At 43.2% G+C, this 19,688-nt stretch overlaps 1 protein-coding gene across 2 annotated transcripts; it reads right to left on the bottom strand.

The window, feature by feature from the left end:
- Window positions 1-185: 185 nt before the first annotated feature.
- ints1 (integrator complex subunit 1) lies at window positions 186-19,415 on the bottom strand. Of its 2 annotated transcripts, none has more exons than XM_089018395.1 (48): window positions 18,948-19,415; window positions 18,631-18,749; window positions 18,167-18,457; window positions 17,734-17,930; window positions 17,510-17,647; window positions 17,171-17,330; window positions 16,987-17,092; window positions 16,713-16,899; window positions 16,200-16,345; window positions 14,928-15,069; window positions 14,673-14,849; window positions 14,027-14,135; window positions 13,801-13,921; window positions 13,635-13,712; window positions 13,404-13,561; window positions 12,250-12,346; window positions 12,079-12,170; window positions 11,838-11,898; window positions 11,574-11,771; window positions 11,378-11,507; window positions 11,038-11,217; window positions 10,813-10,962; window positions 10,556-10,735; window positions 10,376-10,480; window positions 9,397-9,564; window positions 9,200-9,311; window positions 8,757-8,915; window positions 8,518-8,664; window positions 8,339-8,437; window positions 8,100-8,224; window positions 7,289-7,543; window positions 7,052-7,211; window positions 6,542-6,673; window positions 6,273-6,444; window positions 6,054-6,180; window positions 5,868-5,983; window positions 5,705-5,792; window positions 5,378-5,622; window positions 3,357-3,486; window positions 2,997-3,130; window positions 2,723-2,915; window positions 2,523-2,647; window positions 2,292-2,401; window positions 2,108-2,221; window positions 1,937-2,007; window positions 1,075-1,166; window positions 858-967; window positions 186-745 (listed from the first exon to the last, which is right to left on the bottom strand). In XM_089018395.1, exons 2-48 carry the CDS (start codon window positions 18,683-18,685, stop codon window positions 633-635), a joined length of 6,555 nt encoding a protein of 2,184 aa, XP_088874521.1. In that variant the 5' UTR covers window positions 18,686-18,749; window positions 18,948-19,415; the 3' UTR covers window positions 186-632. The 2 variants fall into 2 exon arrangements, with proteins under 2 accessions (XP_088874521.1, XP_088874522.1); XM_089018396.1 differs by having other exon boundaries at window positions 18,631-18,745.
- Between the last annotated feature and the right edge of the window lie 273 nt (window positions 19,416-19,688).

Below are 19,688 nucleotides of genomic sequence, written 5' to 3'. Positions count from 1 at the left end.
CACTTTTTTCATGGCAAAATGGTTTCCATTGCAGCATGCTCATCAGTGCTTTTAATCTTCCTGCCGCACGCCGGCGAGGAGCGAGCCGCCACGCAGCGTGACCGCCGCTTCCCGCTTTTGTCTGCAACCGCTTGAAAGGCGCCTCCTTGGCATCTTTTTTTCCTCTTTTTACAGAGTACATGAAAGTTAATAGTAATTGGCTCTGGTGTCTCGTTTTATTTACAATTTCAGCTTACAATTTATTTACAATTTCAGCTTATCAAAAAGTGAAACTTTTATTCACTACACAGGGAGAAACATTTCATTCCACATTTCTTTTAACATTTTGATACTTACAGCTAAGACAATTTATCATTTAGTTTTGGAGCCATATTAGCAATAAGTCATTCGAAACATTGGTCTGTTTACAAAGCAGTTCTGTGACTATTTCTCACAGCTACCCAGTTTGACATGGCCATGGCACACTTTTACAAAATATTATGAATCTATGCATCTATGACATTCCAATGATTTGAGATACACCCATAGCAACTAAAATACCACTGAAGAAAGCCTGATTCAAGAAATTGTGCACCTGAACTAAATTGTCCATTAAAAGCGGATAGATCAGACGAGGGTGCAACTCCATGCAGTTAAATGGCCTCCATATGAAGGACCTTCATGGAGTCCGCAATCATTGAACTGGTGTCAATTTGTCCGTAGACCCCCACTAAGAAGGCCTTGTGGAGTAAAATGTCTGCGTGTTCTGGAAAGGAGAGGAAGAAGAGGAAAAAAAACAACACTCACATGGATGCCGTGTTCGACGCAGTCCGGAGAAGAGGAGTCGTCGCTCGTCTGAGAGGAGGTGTTTGTCTTACCTTGACAGAGGAGCACATATTCGGGAAGATTCCTCAAAGCCGTTTGCACCACATCAAAGTCGCTGCTGCCCATGCAGTACATGAATGTGGGCAGGAAGTCGGTTGCCCGGCTGCAGGAGAGAAATGGACATGAGGTCATATGTCACAATTTGTTGATTCTCATGTTTTTTGACAGGGGGGAGAGGTATTAGTCAAATGTTCTCGATTGCGACATTACCGGGGATTGTTCTGGATGCAGCGCAGCGCAAGGTTGAATGCAATGTTCCGACACAACTCCTCCGAGGACGTCATGATTCTCTGCAGGTCATTCTGTTGAATAAGCCCATTTGTGAGATTCTCTGTGAAATCTTAAAACAACTCTGAAGATGAAAGAACTCAGTTAAGTAGTTTGAATCTCAGCTCAAGCCCTGCCGTGTGGCTATTACAAATATTTTGAAAATTAAAAAGCAAGCTATGTTTTACAGCAAATGGATTGATCAATATGCATTTATTATGATTTATTTATAGTCATTCACTGCCAGACGTTGTGCAAAAATGTGTCCACTCCAGTGTCTGGGCCTTTGTCATTTTCACTCAAATTCCAGGACCCACAGACTATTGAGTTTAAGGACAACAAAAACATACAATGCAGCGAAAAAAAAAAACCCCATTAGACTCTCTTCTTTCATCAGAAAACGAAGAGTTAATTCCTAAGTTATAGGGGCTTGTAGTTATCCAACCTTGAAATTGGGGCTGTACAAAAGGAAAATGCTGCCCCCTCGTGGGAGGGAAAAAACATTGCCAGAGGTAGAACCAGTGCTTTTTGGCAACCTCCCCGGCAAGAAAAACCAAAACCAGAACGTATTGCGGAACAGCGATTCACGTCACACTTTCAATTCCCGAATAAATTCGGGAATGGCAGTGAATGAGTTAATTTTCAGCAAATTGAATAGTTGCACATAATGACTTTTTATGTTCCTTTTCAAATTGTGGTATGTTTGTTTTCACTCAATATAATAACAATATTTTGTTAAATAGCTAAAATTAAATTCCCTCCCCCTCCGTCTCTCTATCCCATCCGCCCTCCCTATCTGACTCACAATGAAGTATTGGATGATCTCAGGGCTCCTCCTTGACTTCTCATCTACCTCCGTCAACACTTCCAACACATCTGAAGAGAAGCAAAGAGTAAAAAAAAAACGCAGGGTGGGTCATCATTAATCCACCAGATGTTGCGCTCTTTTAGGCCTAAGCAGCCAATTCAGACTCACCCTCCATTGCCTCGCCTCTTGAAATATTCCGCAGATACGTCGTCATATCGGCGCCGCTCAGTGGAACAGACGCAGAGATGTTGACCAGCGGAAGAGAACCGGACGCCATTTCATCTGGAGAAGATGGATCATAAAAACTGTCATCTGCAGGATCGGTCGGGCATTGCATTCTTTCAAATCTTACCTTCTCCGTCTTCTGTCGAAACCTCTGCAGAGGAGCTTTTTACAGGAAGAGTGAGCCCAGCGAGTAAAGATTTCAGCTGGACCAGGTCTGGATTTTCGGCACTCATGCTCCTGTGTAAAACAAGAATGGAGAAAAAGAAATAATCAGCTGGACTTGTAAAATATTGGCAACTTTTTCTTAAGAGATTAGAAACGGGCACACCTGCCGACTGCTTAATCTGCCATGACTTACTGCAATATATCCGAATGCCTCTGCAGGTATGGGATAGCAGCTGCTGCATCATGGGTAATATACTTTTGCGTGAACTGGAGAAACTTGTTGATGAATACCAATGGAGAACGGCTCCTCTGAAAATTCTACAGGTCCGAAGGAAGAACCATTGAAGAACTCCTGACAGTCAACAGCTTCAATAAAAATGATGCACAACCAACCTTAAGAACCTTCATGAAAGACAGGAGGCAGTCTTGAAGCGCCCTCTGGTGGTCAACGTGGAAGACGAGGGGCTGCAGCAGCTCCAGGATGGCCAACACGTTGCTGAAGAACATCATGTGGTTCTGTTGCCGGAATTCGCGAAAGTTGAGGTGAATGCGGCCGTGAAGCAGGCCTGCGATCATGGGAAGGTGCCTGGATGGCAAAAAAGGACAATGGTCCATATGCAGAGCATAAAAATAACATTAAAAAGTGAAGTTGGTGGAGTCTTCTCACCGTAGTAAGAGGACAGGATGTGACACGGCCAGTTTCCTACACGCCAGATTGGCATCCGAAACACGCCCCTCAGCTGATTTGGATTCCACAACATCGGCGAGCAGCGTAACCAGACGATGGACCAGCATGTCAAGCTGACAAAAATAACACAAATATAAATTCAATATCTAAATTAGACACTTCCCACTAAAATTTCCCAACAAAATCCGAAAATCGGGATATTAACTCATTCACTGCCAGACAATGGTCAAACATGTGTCCAAGCATGAAAAAAACAATTTGGGAATGACGCTCTGTCATATTTTCAATTCCCGAATAAATTGGTGAATGGCAGTGAATGAGTTAACTAAACCATTTTACCTTGCAGCTGCTACCGTCTGCTGTCCCCCCGCTGCTAAGCGTGCCTTCGGGCAAGGTGACGTGCTGGATGACCTCGGGGAAGTGGAGGTAGATCTGAAGTAGCAAGTTCTGGCAACGCTTACTCATAGCACTGAGGGAATAAAAAAAAAAACAGTTACCCATATCCTTCCAAAAAACGATGTTGCACATTGGTGTTAATGTATAAATATGAATATTTGTCAAGCTTCTTTGATCATACAGAACATTAGTTTTTTTGTGTCTGTGTCTCTTGACAAGTTAGCACAATGGGAGCACGTTTATTTAAAAAAAAAAGTCAACAATATTTGGCTTACTGTCTGCTGTAGTTTCATAGAAATCCTCTTAAGGCCAGCGGCTCACAAGGCGAGAACTTAACTCCACTAACAAGACAGTTTATTGCAGCCAGAGTGCCCAAAGAAGTGCTTGTTTGCTGGTATGTAATTGGAATCAACAGCAGCTTATCGAATATAACATACAGTCAAGACACAAGGCCAAGTACTTTTTTTGTTAGCGTGTTTATCCGGTTGTGTTTTTACCAGTGACATCTCTGCTGCACTATAGAAAAAAAAATATTGTTATTATCGCCTGATAATTTTATTTGACCTTGGCCTAAGTTTCCCCATTAAAGTCCTTTTAATAAGGAGAATACACATTGCTGAAAAAAGGAGAGTTGGGCTCCACAAAGAGTTGCACCCTGATCTCTGACAGCGGCTCACAACACAGGCGAGTTTAGCGCCTGAGCCTTAATCCTCTCGGCTTCATTATAACAGCAGTGAGCTTTTAAAGAGATCACGATGCAGACGACTTCTGCCGGTTTTAATTTCACACCAATAGACCTCATTATCGGGTTTTGGTTCCTCGGCGTTACGTCTTGATAGAGGAGAGGCAGTAAAGTTCACCGGTAACGGGAAAGGAACATTTGGCCCAAATTAATCAGCGGCAAGATTTAAAAAAAAAAAAACACTAATTGGGGAAAACAACAATAGAAATCCAATAAAATTCCATTCACGGACTATATTAACATATTGCAACGACACTGGTTGCCGCTCTGTCATTCACTTACTTTGTTGTGCGTTTGGGGCACAAATGGTAAGACAAAGAAAAACAACTCTCAAATTCTCAAATTGCAAATTCTCTTATCAAAGAAAATGTACCGTAATTTGAAAAACAGATCCTTTTAGAAAATTAGCCCAGTAAATTAATTGATATATGACAAAAAAAATCAATAAGAAGTCCAAGATGGCGCCCGAGTGGGCAGCGGTCAGCAAGTGCTGAGCTTTGCTTATTTTGGGGGTTGTTTTTGTTTTGCTCTGTCACTTATGCCAGCACTGTGTTTTTGTTTTTTAATGCCAGCATTGTGATTTTTTTTTTGCGCTTGTAATGGGCAGCATTTTCACAGATGCACTTTGTTCAGCGGACAGGTCAGTGTTGGGACTGGATGGATGCATGGCTTGAGGAGCCCGTGATGAGAAGAAAGGAGCATCGGCGCTGAGCGCCGTTGCATATGTAAAACTGTCGCATCTTGGAATTGAAGCGGATTTACGTGGAACAGTTGATGCTAGAAAATCTCTTTTCATCAATGAATGCTACAGCATCATTTTTGCTTTCAACATTTAGCTTGTAGCAGACGAGCACATTTCACCATGACGTGCCTGATCCACTGGTGAAAAGGACGCCTTCATCCTCTCTCTTTCATCTAGAATTGCTTCATAAAACATAAAAAGAGGGTACAGAAAATGCTTAACATTGAATTTTTGGGTTATGTCACATTATTTGTTTTTTTATTGTTGTTTTGACTTCAAGATGGCGCCGCGAAAGAGTCTGCCTTTACAGCAGGTCATGTATTTAGGTTTCCTACTTCTTCCTTTCCTCTTCTCTGGCTTTCATCACTTCGCTGCTGTGAAATGTGAATTTCTACACCACGAGACTAACAAAGGCTAATCCAATCCAACATCTACAAAAAAAGAGAGGTGACGCCATGAGATGACCGAGATGATACCAACCTGTCCTCAAACTTCTTGGTGCAGCTGATGAGATACTCAGAGACCTTTTTGATGTTGTCCAGGTGGCCGTTGCAGTAGGAGTGGAGTAAAGGCAGCCGGGCTTGTATGAGCGAGCAGGATGCTTCCTCCTCCGCCGCCGCACTCTTCTCGCCATGGCAGTTAAGCTGCGACTCGGCCAGAATCAGATCCACCAGACTGATGAGCTCCTCGGAGCTGAGCCGCATGACAAATTTTTCTGTTTTCTTCTGTACGCACGTGAGGAAAAGAAAGAGTCAGATGTTTATTTGCAGAGCCTGCAAGTGAATGGCTTTTGGTTTTAGAACCGACTTGAGGGATCTTCTGGTCGCGTCCTTGCCAGATGCGTGGGATGTGGCTGCACGCCCACAGGAAATCCAGAGCTGATGTCGGATCAAGGCTGAAAGGCATTTAAATGAATGTTCAACGCTGGACACTTGCTGAACATTGTGCAAGGTTAATCTTTGTGCTATACTTGTAGTCTTTTCGCTTGCTGAGCAGAGTGTTGATACACTGCAGCAGCGTGGACCAGTTGGACTGATGTGTGAGCAGGGCCAGAAGATAAGGCCTGTAGGCAGGAGCGCCTCGCGCCTAAGAAACAGGAGGATGCATCAGGGAAGAAAACTATGTGTCTGGGATGCGATAATGGGAAAGTTCTCACTTTGTTGAGGGCAAACAAGAGTTTCTGCTGAAGGTCGGGACACACTGATGTGACCTCAGGGTCAAGATATTCCATCCAATCCACCAGCAGACCCGAGGTCAGGCCGGACTTTGTCACCTCGGAGTTGCTTGCAAAGAGGATGGATTAATTTTGGTGTGGTCGCCAAGAAAATATCCATTCACCAAATTACAACGTAGAAAACTGAAACACTGCGCTTACTTGGTATTTGCATCCGGTTCTTTCTTCACGACTGCATCCTCGCTTTCTCGCAATAGCAAAGAAATAACCATGGCAACGGGGACGGATGTCCCGTTCTGGGTGCTGGCAGTCATCAAAAGACACAACAGCTCTTCCAAATATGGAGACTTGGCTTCCATCAGCCCTTGTAAAACTGAAAGATGTGAGATACAACAAAAAGTTGAGTACAAGGACAAAAGAAAACAAAATATTGTCAAATTGATATGACAATATGAATTGATTGATATCACCTTTTTCAATGAGCTCCGACTCTGCATTGCATCTCTCTTTGGCCTTCAGCATGGCTATGAGGGCTCTGATGTGCACCTCAGTGTCGCTATGATAGGCAAATGCCTCAGCCAAATGTAGGAAGCCTGAACGTACTGACAAAAGAAGAAATAGCTGAATAAATAAATAAACAAATACATACATAAATAAATCTAGATGCATACTTAAATAAATACAAAAATATATAAATACATAATTAAATAGATGAAAAATAAATACATCAATAAATAAATATTGGTGAGTCGTTTAGCCAATTGGTGTGCGATGTGATTTTTTTGCCCCATTTCAAATATGTGCGCTGACTAAATAAAGGTTGCGAAACACTGGCCTATTGATTTCTTTTAAATCATATGGCACTTACAGACAGACACAGAAACAATTTACACTGTCGCTCTGTGTGAACCAAACCTACCTTTAGTGGCTCATTCAAAAAAAAAAAAAAAAAAAAAAAAAATATTCAGCATCTCACTCACCATCGTTGTGACGATGTGTGAGAGAATTTTGGCCAATGAAAGATTTGAGCAGAGTCTTCAATGGGCCCGCCTCCATGGAGGGATTGTCGAGCCAGATGAGCATCTCAACGTTGACTTTGAGGTATAAAGAAGCGAAGGAAACGTCCTGGGGAACTAGACGCTGAGGGTAGAATAAAACGTCAACACAACAGGGTAGAAAATGGAATAGGAAAAAGTTGATTAGCATGTTCTGCACACCTGGTAAAGATGAAGCTGGCGCATGAGCGGGCAAGAGAGGGCGTGGTTGCGGTGCATGGACAGAACAATGGGCCCGGCATGGGTCGAGGTTAGCAAGGCGGCAATGCCTTGAAGGAGACGAAGAGGCAATTCGGCTTGTTGAACTTGACCCTGTTTAGCAAGCATCAGATCTTTGGCCAAAGCCTGCTGTAAGGCTAACGAGAGCTGGGTGGGGGGCGGGCCGGGCCACCGTGGCTCTGCCTTCAATGGGAATATCTGCGGAAGAACAAGTCAAATGAGTCGGACTTGTGCTGAGTAAATGACAAAGATATGAGCAGAATTGTTTCTTTAATTGTGGGGTATTCTTTTTGACAAATTATGTCACAAAATCTGTGATTTATTGCCACATTTAAAATATTTTGACCCGAGGAATGTGCTGTCAATCTGCAAATATTTGACATCGGTCATTCACTGCCATTCCAAAATGTATTCGGGAATTGAAAGGTGTGACGTGGAGCGCCATTCCCGATTTAGTCTGGGTTTTGGTTTTTCTTGCGGGGATGCTGATAAAGGGCTGGTCACCAAGGGGCAAAATTCAATATTCTGTGGGTCCTAGAATTCGAGTGACAGTGACAAAAACCCTGGCACTGGAGTGGATGCATTTTTGCACATCGTCTGGCAGTGAATGAGTTAATATTTATTTATCTTTGAGTATGGCTACCATCTAATACAGAAGTAAACTTGTATGACTGTTTTTCTTGACCGTGCTTGGGGGTTGGTCTCATTCTAATTGTGTTAATAAGATGCCTATTTCCTAGTACGCAAGTCCTACCCGCAGCATCAAGCCTGTAAGGTCATCATCAGGCCCGACCGCAGGGAGCTGCGTGGCCGCTCTCATCTTCACCGAACCGTGAGACGTTTCCACTGCAACTTTAGATTTACTTGGTTCGGACGCATCTGTGGGAAGGAATCATCAGTATTTTCCCATTTGATTTTACCAGTGACTTCCATTCAAATCAGATATTGTGAGTCAAAATTGTCTCTGGGGGAAATAAGATCAAACCGTCTGACCTCTCTGAGGTGGAAGGAAGGAGCTCAGCAATCTATGGAAAGCATGCCCCCCGGTGGCTCCTCGCTCATGCTGCACTTCCACCAAATGGGCCATGTAATCTGCCGCAGACGAAATACAAAGTTAGCTCATTTAGACAAGCACAATATCAAATGATAGTTAAAGTGCAGCATACTCTTACCTTTGTCCATAATGTTCTGCTCGAGTGCCCGTGGTTCAACAGTGACGGCCTGGTCCAAGTACTGCAGCAATTTACTCATGCTTGAGACGGGAATTCCAAAGGATTGTACAAACAGCAGCAATTGCTCAGGCTCCAGGTCTTGCAAAGCTGAAGTTGAAAAAGTATAACAAGGATAAAATATGTATTGAAAACAAATGTCATTGAGAAAAGCAGCTCCTTAATGTGTTCAAAAGCATTACCTGCATCCACCAATCGAGGCACCTCAGAGCGAATCATCCTCAGTTTCAACCAATCGGGCAACAGTAGGGCTTCCTCTGACGTGTCCACCAGGAAAGCAGTCGGCAATGGTTTCTTGTCGGGGAACCAAATGTCCAAAAGACAATAGAAGTCACTTTCTCCTGCAGTGTTGACATAGAAAAGCACAAAAAATGGACACAGGAAAGAATAGGACAGTCCTATTTCAACCGGAATGTAAAAAATGCTTCTTCTACCTTCGATGCATTTGAATTATTTTCTTTGTTTCTCTCTCTCTCTCTCTATATATATATATATATATATATATATATATATATATATATATATATATATATATATATATATATATATATATATATATATATATATATTCCTTATCCATTCACATACAAGCATGCTCGCCAACGTAATTTTATTCATGAACTACCTTTAGGCGGACCCAGAGTAAGAAGGATGACCATCGCATGGACCACAAGGATGTGCATGGTAGCTGTCTCGCCTGTAGTCCAGCGCAGAAACACCTGATCTTGAGATTCAGACTAAAATAAAGAAATACAATAGATTCAACACTATGTCAAGTGCCAAAGATTAAACTTCACGAGCGGGGTCGGAGGTGGCTTGTACCCAGCTGTAAAGATCCTCGCCATCTTTGGTCTTTCTCATCCTTCTGATGTAAGCGGAGAAGATGGAGAGGAAAGAGCCGAGGACAGCCTCCGACTCGGGTCTGCAGGAGTGCTTGGAGAAAAGATTGTTCATAATGGTGGAGCGCTCCACAATCAGTCGGGCCACATCCTGTGGAAGAACAAGATGTGAAAAAGCACAATTGGATTGGATTAGATTTTATTAGTCTCGTAGTGGAGAAATTTACATTTCGCAGCAGCAAAGTGAGGAAAGCATACCTGCTAACTTCTGAAACCAGAAAAGCCTACTAATAGGTTACTGCGCAATAAGCTGCCTGCATTTCCGCTTCTTAGCATTTTTTTATCATTTAAAATAATGTACGGTGGACTCCAACTTTTATACGGGATTTGTAATCATTTATACGAGCAGCTATCAGCCAAGGTTGACAGGTATGAAACTCAAACTTGCATCATTTTCACCTTTTCTTGAGCAAAGTATAACTCCTGGAAATGCTTGGGAGTATTCCTCACGAAACGACTGTAGTTTTTTTATTTTTCTCCGGCAGATGCCATTACACGACAATGATGAAAAACGACGCTAAATAACAAATAATGTGACACAAAAGACACCACCAGTCATTGAGTCTTAAGCAAATTCTGCACCCTCTTTGTTGTATGAAGCAATTCTAGATGAAAGAGGAGCGGATCAAAGCATCCTTTTCACCAGTGGATAAGGGACATCATGATGAAATGTGCATGTCTGCTACAAGCTAAATGTTGAAAGCAAACACGAAAGCTGTAGCATCCATTGACGAAAAGAGACTGTCTTACAAACCCCCCATGTAAATCCACTTTAATTCCAAGCTGCGACAGTTCCACATAGGCATCGGCGCTAGGCGCTGACGCTCCTTTCGCCAATGTGGACTGAAATATTGAGAAGGGTGAGGAAGATGAGAAGAGATTTTTGATGACTGAATGATTACCAGAGCCAGGTCGTTGTGAGAAGCTTGCTCCTCCACTGGTGCATACTGTGAGAGGTAGATGAGATAGGCGCTGATGGTTTGAGGATCGGTCTCCATGTGTATGGCCTTGGTTGGACGAAACAAAAGGTGAAAGCTTTGAAAATGGAAGCTCCTCGGTATTTCCATGTTTTTAGTACGCACCTGCTGCAGGGCGGTGGACGTCATGGCTCGGACGCTGTCGAACATTGGGAGCTTGGGGAGGTCCTGGAGCAACCATTGGTAGCCCGGCAAGAGCTCAGCATCTGCGGAGTCCTCTTCCATGGGCTGCTCGCGTTCCTCGCCGTCTTTCAGACCTCCTTCGGTTAGCACCAGTGACAAGCCCTGGATACATGTGCAGATTAAACGGTCAAATATGGTTTGAAGCATAATGAGAAGTGAGCCAATGGGAGCAGAAATACCTTCATTGCCAGGACTCTGGAAGCAACCTGAGAGGAGCTGAGACGACGCAGGAAGTAATCCAAAACTTCGCAGGTGGTCTGCTCATCAGCTTTCGGACCAAGCAAAAGATCCTGAAGCCGTCCAAGGAGCTGCCTTTGTTTTTGCTGTCTCTGTTTGTCAATAAACTACACTTAATATTGGATATAAAGATCCAAACAAGAACAAAAAAGTCATCATGAAAATACTTGTCTTCTCCTGGCTTTTTGTTCTTTGCTCCCTCCTTCGTCGTCATCGTCTATAAGCACGCTGTCATCCGCAGCGTCGTGCAGCAGGAATTCGCATAGGCACTGCACGGGAAGCACATCTAAGGAGCCCTCGCTGGACTGGACGAGATCAGCCAACCAGGGCATGGATTGGGACGAAGCCTGTACAAGAAAGTTGTATCACCCAGGCAGCAATTCACGTTCCTTGTATTGATATTATGCCAATAATTTTTGTAATTGTTTTTGATAATGGCAGATAATAAATATTTTCCATTGCGTCGTTGTGTTACTTTCATTGCACCCGAACCTCATCGCTACTTACCTGTCTCTGTATTATGTTGAGTAAAAAGTCCGGATTCCGGCTACGGCATAGGAGATGGCCGAGGCGTAGGGACTGGTTAAGGGTCTTCACTTGTTCCTGGACTTGAGGTGGAGGTCGACGAGGCGGACCCCTGAGCACAAAACAAAATTCGTCAACGTTAACACACTGATGATGCCGTCGGTTGGGTGATTCTTACTGTGGGTCCAGACTCGTGAGCTGGGAAAGCAACAGGCTGTTGTTCTCTGTGATGGTCTGTTTTGTGGAGGCGGCGGCCAAGTGGCTTTCGAAGGCCAGGATCTCCTGCTTCTCACGCTGCGAGATCTGCAGCTCACGACCAATCATCTCCGTCTTTGTGTCGTCGTCCGCCACGGTGCAAGGCGGGTATGTGTAGTTGCTGCGGAAGCATGAATGATTATAGTGTGGGCTTTAAAATCATATTTTTTAGGGGAGAAGCACCTACTTGGTCATAACCATCTCCATCAGCATTTTAAGGGTAGGGTAGCCATCCCAAGCAGTCAAGCCTGCAGAAGAAATGATAATAGTTCACATTGAATCAATTAGCTAGATAGTTCGATCAGCTATTTATTTTGAAAAGTTTTATGACCTAGTTAAATAATGAAACGCCTCTTGAGGTGTTCAAGGACATGTGTTCCAATACATTTGCCAATAGATAAGGGGAAAAAAATGACACGGCACAGTACCTATTTTCTGTGGATTGAACGCAGCTACCACCAGTAGCAGAAGCCATGCTTTCCAATATAGGGTGGATATAGCCAAATTCGGTGGCTGGTACCTTTAAAAGTATGGAGACATTTGTTATTATTGAACAAACATTGGCGACGTGTGAGTGCTTTAAAAATCAAATCACGTACCCTGCAGGCAGCTGAATATTTTCTGGGTGATGATATGTGCACAGATTGAGCACGGCGTCAATGAGCTGGATCCGCTCGACAACCAAAACGTCCAGATCTGGTTGACAAGAAGAGAAAATGCCCACAATGTGATGGTTTACAAAGAAAAGACACTATGTACAAATGACATTTTAACAATGAATGCTTTAGTCTCCAAATTACCCGCCCAACGTCAAGAATGAAATTAAACAGAAAAAAATCTTTTGCGGTCTTCCCATTTCTGAAAATACATAACGGCACCAAAAGACCCATGCCATGAAATGCGAGGTTTGGTGAAGAACCGGAACTATTTTCATCCATGTTGCGGCTTAGAATTGAAGCGGATTTACGTGGGACAGGAGATATGAGACAGTCTCTTTTCGTCAATGGATGTGACGGCTTTGTGTTTACTTTCAACATTTAGCTTGTAGCAGACATGCACATTTCACCATGACATCCCTGCACCACTGGTGAAAAAGACACTTTGATCCTCACCTCTTTCTTCTCGAACTTCTTGATACAACAAAGATGGCGTAGAAAACTGCTCAAGATTGAATGACAGTGTCATTTGTGTTGTCACGTTATTCGTTACTTTTTTTTTGTTGAATCGCGAGAGTGGCTGCCTTTACAGCAAGTACTGGATTTTGTTTTTCTATTTCTTCCTTTCCTTTCCTCTTACTTTCAACACTTTGCTGATGTGTAATGTAAATTTCTCCACTGCGAGACTAATAAAGGCTAATCCAATCCAATCAAAAAATTAGCGTTAGTTTACAAATTTAGCTCAATGCTGTGAAGTGGTGACAGCAGGTGAATATTTATTGTGTCTTTTCGCCACACACACACGCAGTGTAGTGTATGAAGTGCTGCCTCCATGAGTGAAAATAATTTTATTGTCTTTAAAGGACGACTCATTTTTTTCCTCTTCAATCTGTGCAGCGTTACTGCAAATAAAAGCCACTAGTCCAAGTTTCATGTTGTCATGGTAACAAAAGCCAAACTCACCAATGGTCCAATTTACATGGGCTGAGTTATACAGTAAATGGAAATGGAAAACACCCTGACAACTATTTGAAATTGTGAACAAAATCCACAGTTCATCGCCTTTTAAATTTAAGAGTTAAATGGTAACTCCTCACCGTCAGATTGAACGCCAGCAGCCCTCTTAACCAGGTGATCGGCGAGCTCCATGGCATCTGCCGGACCCAGCGGCAGGTCGCGTGATAGCCCGATAACCAGGATACGCATGAGCGTGTCTTCCAGGAGGGGCACCTCAGAGCAGAGGCGCAGGAAAAAACTAAGGAGCAGGAAAGACATCTTTAGTCGAACGCAACCCAATCAACAGATGACCCTTTTACGACTTAACTCACTTCCTGTCGCTCTCTGGCGGCCAGTTGTCCCACTTGTAGTAGGTCTCGGGTTGCTCCGTGAAAAGCACTTTGTGAAGGCTGTGGAGTGAAGAAAGTGGAGTTGGGAAATTTGAAATGCAAGTTTTTCCCAACGAGAACCAAGCTGTGAGACATCATCAATATCCACCAGTGCACGTAGTCTTTGGCGCCCACTTTGCTGATGGTGGGAACCACCGTGTGAAGCCACCACACCGCATCCCTCTGGATGGAGGCAATCTGATTCTGGAAGGACCTCAGGACCTCCAGGTCTAAAACACAAACAGACCAATTTTTTTGGAGACATTCATGTCCATTTTTTGAAATTCTGTAACTTTTTGGGGGAGAGGGCCCCCATTATAATGCAAATAACTCACTCTTCTTCTCGCCTTTGTCCCACGCAATGCCGGCTTCTTTGACTTGAGCTGTGATCCCCAACATCATAGAGACGGTCAGCAAATCAGTGACTTGGATGACAAATCGCTCCTAGAGAGAGAAAACTAAGTTAAACTAAGGATCTTGAGAAGAAAGCAGGGCCAAGATCCTGATAGAGAATAGACAGAAAAGAAGTTATCATATTTAAAAGTTTCATGCCGCCGAACACAAGGCCCACAATGGAAGCACAGAAAATCTGGGCTCAATCTGAGGCGAACACACACAGCCTGTTAAACTGTCATCCTCAGGTAGGAGATCTGGCCTTAGACATAATTTAGGACTTGGTAAACTCCTTCACAGGAAGAGGTCATTAGCCAGGTTACAAATAGAAAGGACAACCAATTAAAATTTCTATGTCCTGTTGTTTTACAGTTGTTGGTGCATGAGGTGTGGTATTCAAATCAAGAAGATTGTTTTACTAATGCATCACTCAAATTTGCATATAATCTCAATAAATAGCTTGGCAGAGGGCTGCAGAAGTTAGGCGTCGGTCATGAATTGCTGCGTCCCCTGCCGGCAGTAAAAGACAATCTTCTTGTGTTGGAGCCTTTGTTCAGTGCCCAGCGAATATCTCTAACAGATCCTTACTTTAAATTCCATGTCCACATAGGTGGGCTCCTTCCTCTCTTGCATCAAACCAAAGCAGAAGGATTGGAAATTGATTTCGTGTTTGGTCTGTTTGATGATCTCCCTCAAAAGGGCCCGCGAGGCTCGGAGGTAGTCGTCCTTGTTGGTGAGCAGATCCTGGAAGACCATCGCGAGGAACTACACACAAAATATATATATTTACAACCATCTTCGAAGATGTCAGTAAAATGAATTTCAATTTTTAAATCAAATCACCTTTGGCGCCTGCTCGGGGCTGTGTTGCAGCAACGTGTGAAGAACCTGCATGTTGTTGGGATTCCTGGCATTGGACAACTCATTGAAGATGACCAACTTGACCATTGTGGCAAGGTTGTCTCTGTGTGCATTGAGAAGCTCCCTGGCCAGGAAACAATTATCAGAAAGTCTCAATTAAAACCATTTTTCAGACTTCAAGGTACCAAGACCAAGATGACGCTCGAGTAGACAGCCATCAGCAAGTGCACTCAGGAGCCTTGCTTTTTTCAAGATGTTGTGTGTCAAGTGGAATGGATTGTTTTTTTCAGCATTTTTGGCCACGTCATTCATCAAGGAGGCGACTCTGCTGAGCGGTTGCGTCCTTTCATCAGCACGCATATGCCAGCACTGTTTTTGATTTGCGAGGAATGTCAGTGCCATTTGACTGTCATCGCTGCGCACCTGTGGAGCGATTGTGCTTTTTATGCGCCCGTAATGTGCAGCATTTTCACAGCCCCGCTTTGTTCAGCGGAAAGGTTGGTGCTGTTGGACAGTCTGGCTGACTGGATGCATGGCTTGAGGAGCCCGCTATGAGAAGAAAGGAGCGGCAGCGCAGAGCGCCGATGCGTGTGTGGAACTGTCGTGGCTTGGAAAGGGCGCGGAAAATCCTACTGGACCCTCCCCCCACCACCTTTTCCAGCTACTCCCCTAAGGGAGACGCTACCGATCCATGCGCACCAAATCCAGCAGACATTTAAACAGCTTCTTCCCCCAGGCCATTAACTCTCTAAACAGTAACCCAAACAGAACAGTATATTGCCTCCATTTTTATGATGATACTAACTTTGCTGCTGTGAAATGTAAATTACATACATTTCATACAAGAAAGAAGGTGCAAAAAGTGTTTTTAAAACACAATGATTTTTTGTGCCTTATTTTTTGTTGTTGTTTTGAATTCAAGATGGCGCTGTAAGAGTGGCTGCCTTTAGAGCAGGTCCTGTATTTAGTTTCACTTTGTTTTCCTTTATTTGTTCTCTCTTATTTTCATCGCTTTGCTGCTGTGAAATGTAAATGTCTCCATTGAGAGACTACAACAGGCTAATCCAATCCAATCTTGTGGTTCACCTTGCTCAGTAGCACCCTGACATACAAGTCAAATTTGTTCCATGATTACAATTGTACAACTATTTTATATCGCTCCCCACTAAGCACCCTCCCTAAAAATGATTAAATAAATGATTAAAACAAAAGTCAAAAGTAGGAAGACTGGTAACTCTAAAAGTGTACACAGACCTGACACAGAGCATATAGTGGTTGAGAAGCACTTTGGGCTTGAGGCGGATTTTGATCAGGTTGGAAATAACTTCCATATCATCCGCTCCATGCGTGTTGCAGTTCATACACAGGGACATGAGGAGGTCCTGCGCCGGCCGAGTCAACTGTACACAAAGGGCAGAAATGAAAGATACAACATTGTTATATTTGCTCTTGTACATTTTAAAACAACAGATAAATTGTGTTTAGAGGTACTGTAATTTTAAAATGGAACCAATGTCGTAAGTCTCATAATTAAAAGTCACACTAATAATTCTTGGTTGTCGTTTTATGACAGCGTCATTTTTCATATGCTGTAACTTTTTACAGTTTTTATCACGGTTAATATATTGTAAAAAAATAACAGATGGCTTGACAAGCTATCATCAAAGTATTATTGTTGACAAGGAGCAGTTTTACAAATTGACCACGATGTCCCCCAAACAATGTCATCCAACTAATTTGGATCACAACTACAACAGCTGCCCTCACCTTGGGGTTCTGCAGCCACATCTCCAGTCTCTGCACGGCCATCAGTCGAGCCTCTTTGTAGCCGCACGTGGCGGTCAGCAGGCGGAGTAGATTGCGTGACACGTTGTCCATAGGCTGTCGGCGGTTTAGCTGATCACGCAGGACATCCAGCACGTAGTCCTCAACGCTCTCTGCGAGTTCCTCATACCTGCGATGAGACAGACAGTGAGCCTTGAAAACCCCACCAAACCAACTCTTATTCAATTCTAATGAAGCCTCGACAAGTTTTTACTACCGTGGCATAACCTGCCCTTCATCCTCTGGACTAAGTTTTTCCTCCGCTATTAGTAATTCCGCTCGGCTGTCATCCTCATCGGGAGTTGATGGATGAGGGCTGCTACCTAGAATAAAAACAGGAGTTTATGGATTTTCCTGGTATGTAAGATAATTAAAAAAAAGGCACAGCATTTGGGCTATACCAGCACTGAGATCTCCGGCGGTTCGGCCTGTGTCAGCCTGCAGCAGCATGCTTTTAGGGGGCATCTTGGTGCTGAAAGCCGTTTGAATGTTGTCCACAAAGTTCTTGCAGTGAGAGCTGTCCACCCAGATTCTTTCTCCCAAGGAGTCCTCAATGTACACCTGAAAAATTACCATTTTATATTGAGAACCGGCACGTCAGATTTTGGATTAAAAATTAAGACAGTGGCCTCATTTATGGATAAGTGTAGGCTGTTTTTTTCTTTTATTGTCCTCTGAGTGCATAACTAAAATAACATCGTCTGGATATGTGTATGCATTTTTCAGGGTGCCATTCTCACTTTGACAAAAATCTCTGGCCAGTTCTCATCCTCTTCGTATGCGGCCATCAGCAGATTGCAGGCCAGAACAGAAACCAGGGAGTTTCCCTTGGCTTTAAAATTAATGGAAGCGTCTCGACGCAGAAGGCTGCACAAGGCCTACGCACGCAAATTTGAAACCAAGGAAAGAAAAATCATCAATGTTAATGTTTAACAATGTGTAGATGAACAAATCAAACGGATACCTCTATAATTCCTTCTGTAGCGAAAATGTTTGGTTTGATCTTGGCCAGGAACATGAGACTGAGATACAGTGTGATGTCCGGCTTGGCTCGGTTCATCTTGAGTTGCTTTACTGCGCCGCACAGCAATCCCTCGACGCGCTCATCGTTGCCCTCCGACTCGGCTAACTCAATGTCGTCCAGCAGAAGTGCTGGTGATACTAAAAAATAATAATTAGAATTAATTCAACAACAAAGTTTACTTAAGGCTATTCAAGAAGCATTGCTCTTAAGTGGCGCAATCCAGACAATCATCATGGTGAGTAAACACATTTGAACGCCTCCCGCAAATGTGAATAAAAGTATGATTTCTGCCAATGTAAGCGTCCCTTTAGTGCAATTGTGATATTGTACCTACTGATGAAATCCAGCCTTGTATTTATTTAACAATACTTACCTTCGATTGGAATAACTGATGGTTCCTTAATGGAAGGTGATATCGCTCTCTTGTCTGCAGCGGCAACATCAGCGAGACGTCCCAGGGCACTGACCGGGGGCGTGGTGGAAAGCTTGGGCCGCTTGGCAAGGCTGGACAGACCTGATGAGGACGGGAGGGTCGAGGAAGTCTCTCTCTTGCGGTCGGCAGGTAGAACGGTGGTTGCCGGCTTCAAGAGGACAGCGGGAGCTTTGGATTCGCCACCTTGGCTCTTTGAGCCCAGCGCAATGAAGTCGCCAGGTGGAGGGTGGCCTGGGACAATATAAAGAATTCAGTTTACATTAACATTTTGACAGAACTCTACCCAAAGTAAATTGCGACCAATTGCTTTATGCATTGTTGTCTCGTTTGATTTATCATCTGAAGGAACATTTTCACAATAAGATTGCCAGCACATGACATTTAGTTTCATTCGTGTAGCTTACCTGATGTTTTTGCAGCACTGGGGCGCCGCTGAGCTGTTGGCTTTGGCCGATTCATCACGACAGCGTGTTTCAAATGATAGTAAGTGACCCCGCGTCATATATTTGGATGCTGTACCTACCTGTCACAAAAGGAGAAATTAGTACGGTGAGTTTAATGTCAGCTGCTGATCACGCATTCAACAAGCTAGTGGGGTCCCAGACAACGTAGTAACGTCTTCTTAATAAGATGGGCAGGTCGTTCAGTATTCGGTCGCAAATTACATCTGTAATCGCTAAAAAAAAACATTTACAACAACGAGCTAAGGCGGCTAACTCACCGCTCCAGGGAGACCGGTGACAACTTCCGATGAAACTGAACAGGTTTTGAAAATTGAATCCAGAACAATGTATAACATTCACAAAATGCTGATGATTGGTATCACATTGTTTGTTGAAGTTGTCGCTAAATGACAAAAATGTTACTGATGGGTAAACCCAGTGTACAATGGCGTCTTCCTCGGTACGCTAAACATGGACGGTTAATAGCATGACATTGCCACGCTGCCTTCTAGCGGCAGGAATATTAACTGCGGAATCCAGTACATATACTTTATGAACGTCTTGATAGACACCGCATAGGATGTTATTTATTTATTTAGCAAAATAGGTTCACAGCTACGTACTATATTTAGTATATTTCCGTTTTGAAGAAAACAAATTATCATTTTACTTAAACATATACATGTGCATGTACTAATAAACACGAACATTCCACAGCTGAATGTCAATAGGTCATACACTAATTATTAAAGTAAAATATCAAATAACAAATCTTCCTGTTCGAGAAAGGGGCATCATTAGATTATGATGAGGAAGTGGAGGAGGATTACTTTCAATGTTTAGAAGTGATTGTAATGCAGAACGATGCAATTTAGGAATACAACAAATCAGTTTAGCACAAGTAAAAATGTTTTGTATTAGTTCAAAAACAGGAGTATGCATTTTTTTCTTTTTAGAATCATCGGTTAAACCGGTTCCCCGATTTATTATGAATTTCAATGTGAACCTATTTTAACTAT

The sequence above is a fragment of the Hippocampus bargibanti genome, linkage group LG17 (genome assembly GCF_051943395.1).
Source record: "Hippocampus bargibanti isolate YZ-2025 linkage group LG17, ASM5194339v1, whole genome shotgun sequence".
NCBI classification, from domain to species: Eukaryota; Metazoa; Chordata; class Actinopteri; order Syngnathiformes; family Syngnathidae; genus Hippocampus; species Hippocampus bargibanti.
The sequence above is the reverse complement of the archived record's forward strand: the minus strand, read 5'-3'. Positions and strand labels throughout refer to the sequence as shown.

What these genes read in the sequence shown, in the direction of transcription:
- ints1 (XM_089018395.1), bottom strand. Translation starts at nt 18,685, where the DNA reads ATGAATCGGCCAAAGCCAACAGCTCAGCGGCGCCCCAGTGCTGCAAAA. An exon ending in CTACAGAAGGAATTATAGAG is followed by an intron (nt 17,648 to 17,733) that starts GTATCCGTTTGA and finishes TTGCGTGCGTAG; the next exon opens with GCCTTGTGCAGCCTTCTGCG. An exon ending in GAACCGGATGCAAATACCAA is followed by an intron (nt 6,181 to 6,272) that starts GTAAGCGCAGTG and finishes CCTCTTTGCAAG; the next exon opens with CAACTCCGAGGTGACAAAGT.